Source organism: Falco biarmicus, chromosome 5 (assembly GCF_023638135.1).
Source record: "Falco biarmicus isolate bFalBia1 chromosome 5, bFalBia1.pri, whole genome shotgun sequence".
Taxonomy (NCBI): domain Eukaryota; kingdom Metazoa; phylum Chordata; class Aves; order Falconiformes; family Falconidae; genus Falco; species Falco biarmicus.
This window is the reverse complement of record NC_079292.1, coordinates 66605306-66614619: the sequence shown is the minus strand read 5'-3', so window position 1 is coordinate 66614619 and position 9314 is coordinate 66605306. Positions and strand designations below refer to the sequence as shown.

Sequence of the window (9314 nt, the reverse complement as noted above, 5' to 3'; positions counted from 1 at the left end):
GAAGTTTGTTTTCACCTGTAGTTAATGCAAATCAAAGCTGAAGCACTGTTGCTAATGGTATCCAAATATCTGAGATTAATTGGATAGCGCAAAACATACTTCGTTAACCTGTTGTAGTGATAATGAAGAATATTCTGACTTGTAAAAGCAATCAGTCTTTGTTGAACGAATGCCGTTCTGCAAGACTTGCCTAACAGAACTGATTGAATAGCAATTACTCCCTCTAAGCGGTAATCCTTCAGTAAAACTAAGGGATATGCTTGATAGCTTTATCTCAACATGCTTTCAACAAATTCCAAGCATTTGCTTGCAACAGACAAAATGCTTCTGTGCAGCAAAAAAGGGGTAAAACAAAATTAACATCGAGGCAGTATGCAGCAGGAATGTTTCTTCCTCTGGTTATCATAGTGCAGAGCTACATGTTAGCGTTCATGTGTGTGGTGGAGAAAGACGCCCTGGCTGTAGCGGGTATAAATAGGATTCTTTATCACAGTGGCTGGAATTGGACAAAATGTGCTGCTGGGTAGTCCCTACAACCACCTTTGATAGGGCCCAAAATGACAAGAGGGGGAAACAGGTTAAACACAATGTTCCCTTTTATCCAGTCAAGCAAGACAAAACAGATTTGTATTAGAAGCATTGTCTGGGTGAAAAGAAACAGCCATGCATTTTCTTCAGAGGGCTATCTACCCATCTTTTTTGTTCCAGCAGTTAATACCTAGGATTTGTCTAACCCCCCCCTTGGAGTGCTTGTCGTGGGTTACTTCTGATCATCCCTAAGGTGTGGTGAGTCCTACAATGGGCAGTAAGCAGCAAAAGAGCCGTGTGCCTATTTTGGTGGAAGCCAGCACAACGCTATACATTCAGGGTCCCCACCCTGTTCTGATACATACACTGGGTGCTGCATGGAGAGCCAACATCAGGCTTGAGTCTCTCTCATTTTTGTAAGCCACTCCCCAGGCTAAGAAGCCACAGCCTGCAGCCTCAGGCAGAAAGTCACATCATGTCTTTGAATGCTGGATTCTGTGTTTGCCTGCTGATTTAACCGAGGTTAAGTATCTCCCTCACAGTTGCTTGCTTAGTCTGTATATCTCTGTTGTAGGCACTGCAGTTGCTTTGTGCTTTGTAATTGCTGTTGCCATCAGAAGAGACTTTTCATCTGGAATGTGCATGACGGCCTGAGATGAGTGAGATTCTTCTCTAATTAGCATCCTACTCTATCTTTTGCTATATCAGTTCCCTGCTGGCAGAACTGGTTTGTGGGTTATACCATACGCAGTTCACAGAAGATTCAAAATTTTATGATGATCTGTACCTTAACTTAGGCAGGACTTGTCTTGGTTATTTATGTATCACTTTGTATTTAAGTACGGATTTTCTATATTACAAGCTGAATTTTAATTCTAGTTTTGATTTGGAGTTTCATATCTATCAGAGAATGGTATTTTTCTGTCAGACCTCAGAGAAGGTACTGTCCAAGTCATCCCTAAATAAGCTAATGTTTGTAATGTTTCGAAACACACATGTATTTTTGTTAGGTGCTGAGTTCACGTATCTTCTTTCTCACCGTCCTGTAGATTTATGTTCTAAAAATGTTATACACAGATTTACTGTTGGGTACAGCACAAGGTAGTGCTCAGAGGAATCAAAGCTAGAGGCCATGAACTGAATCCCAGAAGAGATTCATTGTGTAACTAAGAAGAAAATAAAGTTTAACTCCAGCAGAAATAAAGAAACTTGACCAGAGGCAACAACAGAAAGCCTCACTCAAGGGGTTAGTGAAAATCAAGTCTTCTGAAGGCTGGTTCCGTTAAGAGAAGAAAAGGTTAATACAAAGAAGTTTACTAGAGGAACAATGTTTTACATACAAACCGAAGCATTTGTTTTCTCACAAACTAAACAAAGATTGCCTATAAAGTCCTGTTTCCCTGAATGCTTTGGTGCTCCAGCAGCAATGAGTGCTTTCGAGCCTTTCACATACCAAAAGAGCTCTTCCAACTTTTTCTTGAGGTTAAAACTTGCCAGCCATCCTTGCCTTCCTTCTGTACCTCTGTGTGCTGCCGTAAGGTTCCTGTTGTTCCTCCCACATACAAATAGGTGTAATTAAATCAAGTCTCCACCGCTGCATTTCTCACCACTCCCACAGAAAGCTTTGGAGCCAGATGGCTCAGCTATTGCCCACACTTGAACGGGTTAGCTGTGGCTTACCGGTTATGTCAGTTACCACACAACATGGGGGTATGTAACTCTTCCCGCACTTTGCCTAGGCTGGGAGGTATGCTGCAAGGCTTTTATTCAGCAGTGCCATTTTCTGACCTTCATATATTTCAAGCGGTATTGGCAGCACTGTCTATCTTTGAGCTTATTTTTCTGTTCTCAGATCTCTTCTTTACATTAAATTTTTAATCATTTAGGGTGATGTTTTCCAAGATAATATCTATCTCAGATAGACTTTTTACACTTAGAGAGTCTTTTGGCAACATCAGCAAGACAAAAAACATCTTTCTGTCTCTCCCTGGAGATGGAGAACAAGAAAGAGTGAGAGCAATGTATAAAAATGGGAAGGGCATGCCAGAAGGGGAGGCCCGGTTGTTACCCTGTTAAAGCAGGCAGAATGGACCTGTTGCTGATGTACGGCGGTTCAGAGCCAGCTAGAACCAGCTGCTCCGGGTCTGTGTTGTAACAAACTGAAAAGAGAGCCAACAAGGTACTCTGAGAAGCCCGTACCGCACTGCAATGTACAAATGCTCTACAATTTCCATGGATTTAATGACTGCGTGAATGGCTTCTATCTCAAGCTGTCATCTTGCTGCTTTAAATATATGTGTGTTTCAGGAGGATTTTCTCAAAAGAATAATCTTTTGTGACCAGTCTCTTGCCATAGATTCTTTTTGCTGAGGTGACCTTTGTTTTCCAGTGACATTGTAATAAGTTACTGCTCGCTGATAACATCGCAGAAAACAAAATTAACCAAGTTCTACTGCTTGGTTGAGTAGGGTGCGTGCATTTGCCCTTGCTTCCTTAGCTGTTCTTTTTCCAGAAGCAGAGCTCTATGTCTAAAGAGGCAAGTACAAAGTTCCATAATAAGTTATAATCGTGCCTGGATAAAGATTGGCAGTTGAACAATTGGCTAATATTTGGGTTAATCTCATTATCACCCATAAGAGAAACAGAGAAATGTCTTCTATTTTCAATCTTACTTTCATTCTCACAAGGTAACATTTTGTATTTTACTACTGTATTGACATCTTGGTCAACTTTGAACAAATCACTGTGTCCCATAATACCTCATTTTCCTGCCTTGTCAAGAAAGGCCGATACTTCCTCCTCAGTGAAGTGCTTTGCAAATTATTAATGAGCAGTTCTCTGCCTCTCTTGCTCTTTATTTGTTTAAATCAGTAATACTAAAGACTACTCAGTACTCAGACTGTCTGAGTTCAGAGGAAGATTTAAAGGCACACCAGTGTTCTGGAAGAAGATTTTTATCTGAATGAGTTAATGATTGATCCTTGGTACAAATCCATGAACTGTACGTAGCTAAAGTTTACAAGAATCTCTAGCTCATTGCAATAAAGTCAGCAGGTACTAGTGCTCTTTGTAAGTATATTCATCTCCATACACCCAGCCCAGCTGAGGTGGCTGAAGTCAGGAAATAAATCAGTGTTTTACCTCTGAGTCACTGCTTTGTTCTTTATGTTTGCAGAAGTAAAACCTAATGTTGGCACCTGCAAGCACACAAATAAAAGCCAGGAGGTGACCTGAACACCTCATTTTTAGTGGGAAATAAAAGGGGAGGCTATAAGATATCAATCCTCTTCTGGAAGAGAATAATTTCACATCAAGACCAAAAGAATGAGATCCTTGGCATGTGGTGGCAGATGTCCCAGCTGCACCAGTTTCCCCCTGTGCTTGCTGCTGACCTGCTTTCTAACACTGAAAGTGGAAGACTCACTCATTTGACTTCTGTCTCATGATCCATTGCTGCTGCATGTCTGTGGTACAGGAGGCACCATTATGGCTTCTCTCTGCCACCGTGCATGGGTCAGATATCGCTGGTGCTTCACACAGGTGGTCCCCTGGCATCAGGAGGAAGTGTGCTACTGTCAGGTCCCGCATGCCAAGAAAGCCTGCTGGAAAGGACTCAGCAGGAGCCTCACACCATGGCACAAGGCTCTGAAGGAAGGTGATGCCCCATTGCATTGTTCCCACACACAGATGTGGCCATGTTGCATGCACAATTTCGTGGGTGCTGACGAAAGGTATCCTCATCCCTCTGGAGGCAAAGAAGTTGCAAAGTCAGCAGCTTGCCTGAGCAGTCCATAATATCTTCTTACTGAAGATGTAAGAGCACAGCAGTGGCTCTTGTCATGGGTCAAATGAAAGGTCTCTCTTGCCCACTTCCCATCTCTGACAGTGGCAAAAAACCCCGTTAAGAGCAGGGCAAGTGTGGAGGGGTACTTCCCCAGAGTATTCCTTCAAGCCCCAGCAATTCATGGGCTTCTATGGCAGCTAATGGTTGTGTTGCACCATTGCCAAAGGGAGAACATCCCTGGAGCATAGCTGACTGCGCTCCTTTTGTGAGAAAATACACGCAAAAAGTATGGCTGATGGCAAACGAGGCAGCATGTTACTGAACAGGAACCTGTATTTTAAAGGTTTAAAAAACCCCTGGGGTTTCCAAAGCTCAGAAAATCCCCATGTAGTGGGAACAGTGCTTTGCAACTGGTTTTCTTCTAACTGCACCACATCAGGGTCCCTAACAGACTCAAAAGCTCTTGTCCTGCTACCACAGGCAGGTGCACCACTTCTGGTGGCACTGGGGGAGATGCTCTGCCTCCAAATATAATGTCTCAGTTAAGCAGGTAAACGGGTGCTTCAGACACTGTTGCTATATAAATAAACCTAATCCAAAGTCTTGCAGCAGTATGGCCTTCTGATCGTCTTTCTGTTAGTATGGATTAACACTGGGAGGGAGGCAACAGCTTTGGCATGAACGCAGCATTCAGCTGGAGAGGTTATTGATGCAAGTACTGCAGCTCCAACCCTGGCACCAAAATTCACTTTTAATTGCTAGTACTCAGACGTCTTCGAGAACTTTCGTTGGAAGAGGGGAGCTGTGTTATGGCCAACAACTTCTATGTACGCTGATAAACCTTACAGGAACGGGGCCTCCCCTTCCAGGGAAGGCATTTGAAAGGCGAACGGTGAGGGAAGGGAGGGAGCGCAAGGCACACGTCGGGGCTGGGTGGTGGGGCGCTGCGGACCCCGCCGCAGGCCGGCGAGGCTCTGCACCGGCCGGGAGGGCGCACAGCGGGTGCGGATCCTGCGGATCCCGCGGATCCCGCGTCCCTGCGCAGCCGCGGCGGGAACTCGCCCCGCGGGCACCGGGCTCGGCGGAGCTGCGGCGCGGCCCCGGCCCGGGTCGGGCGGCGGACCGGGGCTGCCGTGCGGCGGGGCTCGGCGCCCGGGGCCAGCGGCCGCAGGGCGCGTCGTGCGGGGCGGCGGCTGCCGGCGCCCGGCCCAGGTGCTGGCGGGGGCGGGAAGGGGCGGGGAGCGGCGGGCAGGTGAGGGGCCGGCGCGGGAGGAGGCCGGGGGGAGGCGCTGCCTTCGGGGCTATGCCGGCCCCGCCGCCCCGGGGCGGGAGGGACGCTGAGCACCCCGCGGCTTCCCCCTCACTCCGCCTCTCTCCCGCCCCGAGGATGAGCGGAGCCGAGGCCGCGCACTTCAGGCGGACGGCTATCCGCAGGAAATCCAGCCCCGCCGCCCCCCATGGAGCAGCGCCCGCCTGCCCCGCGGGCACCCCGCAGGGGGCGGCCGCCCGGAGGCCGCCTGCAGGTAACGGCCGTAACGGCGCCCCGGGCCCGGCCCCCCCGCCGGCACCGCCGCGCTGCGGGACGCGCTCCGGGCGGGACCCCGGGGGTGCCGGCTGGCCCGGGCGGGCGCGGGGAGGGCGGCAGCGCAGCCCCGCCTGGCTCGGTGACTCCGCCGTGCGGGCTGGGTGCCGCGCCGCTCGGGGGCGAGCTGCCCCGGGCTCCCCGGCGGCTGGCCCGGCAGCGGGCGGTCTGTCAGGGAAGGGCCGTGTTTCCTGCCGCAGCCGGGACGCCTCGCCTCGCCGGCCGCTGCCGTGCGAGCCCGTGCGGTGGAGGTGAGCGCTGGCACGGCGACCGGGAGGGGGCTGAGCCGGGGAGCGGGGAGCCCGCCGGGGGCTCGGAGCCGGGGCAGCCGCAGCTCGGCACGGAGCGTTCCGAAGCCCTGAGCCCCGCAGCGGGCCAGCTCCCTCCTCCGACAGCCCCGCGCCCTGTGTCTGCCCCCCCCGGTGCCACTTTCTTTGCCCCTTTCGGCACCGGACCCGTGCTGGGCTCCAGCCGCCCGTGCGGGTTAGCGCGGCGCTCTGGGAAGGGGCGGCAGCTTCGGCTGCTGGTCTGCATGACCTTGGCCACGCTATAAAAATAAGAGATCATAAAATCCAAACTTCAGAAAGTTGTTGCCTATGAGCAAGTTAACACCACCACCCCACCCCCATTTGTATGTCTAAACCCAGCCACTCTGGCGTGACAGCAGGTGTGACACGCTGGGCTCATGCTTGTGGTGTCACAGAAGCTTGGGTTTATGGATGTGGAAGGACAAAGTGGACGAAATAAAGCTTGACATCTCTGACATATGCTTGTTAAAACGTTGGGAATTATAACATAAGGAATATAAGGGTGGGATGTTTTGCTTCGGGACTGTTGTTTCGCAAATTCCCAGGCAAGTGGCCTGCTTCGTTTAACAGTAAGTATGCACGCATAAGAACAGACTACCGCCATGCTGTGCATAGAGTGCTTTGTTTTAACTCTAATGTGTAGTAACTTTGGATGTGTGTGTGCCACTACCAATAAAAAATTGTGGGTTCATTCTTTTTCCTAATGCCCTACTTGCATGTTTACATCGGGAAAGAGGAACTGGCGGCTCTATTTGTAGTAGGTAGACTTAATGGATTTCACTCTCCTCTAGTAAAGGTAAGCTTGCAAAGGGATACTGTGTTTTCAGTTAGTTTTCAGTTTCATTAGGCTCCTGCAGTACCCTGTTACCTTGGAGTTCTGGGTAACAGTTTCGTACTCATCTACAGTCTTTTATTGTTGCTCTTTCATCTGTGCATGCAACAACTCCACTGGGTGATTTATCTACTAAACAAGTGCAATGCATAGCTTTTTCAGTGTCAGCATTCTTCTTGTGGCTTTTGGATGGCAGGAAGGTTGTGAGGGCCAAGACATATGCAAGGTGCTGCTTATCAAATGTCTCTGCATTTGATAACTTCAAATCTGCACTGCAGTAACCAACTTCATGGTACTTTACTGCATCATGATTTCTAAATATGATTGCAATATGAAAAACTCACGAAACTAAGATAAATTAATCGCAAAGATGTGGGAAATAAAAGGGAGACTCAGTGATGATTTTAGGCTTTTCTCATGTAGGTATGTATATCTTTCCTTTTTTCATTCATAGTCCATTTCTCCTAGAAAATTAGGTGAAGATACCTTGTGTATACAAACAATTTCTTTTAGTGGGACTTTGACTCCCTATCTAATCTTCCTGTTGGCACAGGCCACTGCGGCATGTGCTCCAGGATAGCTTTGTAGTCTTCCTCATTGTTCTTTGTAGTCAGAATGCAACTGCACTTGCTTCTGTTGCTCAAAAAAGGTGATCAAACTGCCTTGATTTTGGAAGTATAAACTTTAATCCCCAGATGCAACATAAATGTGGGTGTGTTCTTTCTCCTATGAAACAGCAACAACAAAACAGCAGGTGTTTACACTTTTATGGCTTAAAAATGCTAACTGGATTTTAAAGGGGTTTTCTAATGCAGAAGTATGCTTTTGACCTGCTTGAAAACCTTATTAGGGAAAAGGAGGGGTTAGCCTAGCTCAGACATCTCCAATCCTTGTCCCTGCTGAGTGCTGTGAAATAGGCCAGTTACATTACTGCCTGGGGACGGGACTCTGGCAATTGTCTCAGATCTTTATCTGGACAGCACCTGGAGAAACTAGATGTATTACATGAGCTATATATGCTTATAAATGCATTAGAAAAAAAACCTGGATGATATATATGGCAGGCATATCAGAACTCTTCTCAGACTAGTAAATTGTGAGTTAGTGCAGAGAATTAATAAGACCTATTATAACTTCTGTACACACAATAGTTTCCTCACAACTGTTGACATTGACCTGATGAAATAGGGGACGTGGCAGGTTTTCTATACTGGGAGGCAGAAGATCAGAATATGTCCGTTCTTGGTGTTGTCTGAAAACATTTCCAATGCTGAAAGGGGTCGCTTAAGGTTTCTGTTACAGCATCAGTCTTTTGTTGAGCATTGCACAGAAGTGTCTGACTTCTAACAGAAAAATCTTTCTGCTCTTCAACATACCATATTCCAAGTCATCAGGTTCATGGTCATGAGCAAAACTGCAACTGAATTTTGTTAACATTTGAGTTTGAAAAGGCTTGGTGTGTTTACCTACCTAAAAGACAAAGCAAAAATTATTTCCTGTTACAAGTTGACATTAATATAAAGGTTTGACAAAAGAGTACTTGAATCTTCAGAGATACTTTGAAATAGCTGGAAAACATCAAGGCTGATATCTGGAGACAGTTTAGAGAAGAGCACTCAGTGCAGTAGCGTGATTAATAATTTTTTTTGAAGGGAATAACTAATGTGGATTCCGTGTCTTTTTTTCTGCTGAATTAAAATTCAGAGTTGATACTAACTCGAACAAATCTTTACTTCAAGTTCCCGTATGCATGTTAACTCAAAATTAGCTGTCTGCCAAGAAGCAGGTCTAGGCTACTGCGTGCTTGTGCAGCACTTTCATTAGCCACAAGGTCTGCAAAGTGTGAGCATGGCACTGCTTTGATTCTGCATGGGATTACGCTACCCTAGAAGGCTGTAACTCCACTTAAGTCGACTAGATTTAGCTGTGAAGACATAGCTCAGAACACAAGGACACAGTAACTCGCTTTCACAGCAAGAAATAGCTTCTTCCTCCCATCAGTACAGTCATCTTTGTCCTTGCTGCACACAGACTGGGTTAACTTTTGTGCGGTTCAAATCTTGCACTGGTTCCTTGGCTCTGTTCACGTATGTGCAAGGTTACACCCTTTCTGCACTGCTTTCTTCTGTTCCCTTTTCCCTAAATTTCTCTCTGCTGGCATTGTACTGTATGTTGGCAGTCTCAGACATTGCGGTGTGCCTCTTAGGGAGCTGAGGTAATTTGCATTCAAGACAGCATTCACTGCAGCAAGGTGTCTGCAAACAGTTGACAGGAAAAAAA

The 9314-nt window shown here is 47.3% G+C and overlaps 1 protein-coding gene across 1 annotated transcript in view; it reads left to right on the top strand.

Moving 5' to 3' along the window:
* Nucleotides 1-5636: 5636 nt before the first annotated feature.
* The window catches only part of FGD4 (FYVE, RhoGEF and PH domain containing 4), a 110214-nt gene continuing 106536 nt past the window's right edge, over nucleotides 5637-9314 (top strand). The window contains exon 1 of the mRNA XM_056339518.1: nucleotides 5637-5835. Coding sequence (XP_056195493.1) covers nucleotides 5700-5835 — 136 coding nt within the window. The 5' untranslated portion in view covers nucleotides 5637-5699. The remainder of the gene's footprint in view (nucleotides 5836-9314) is intronic.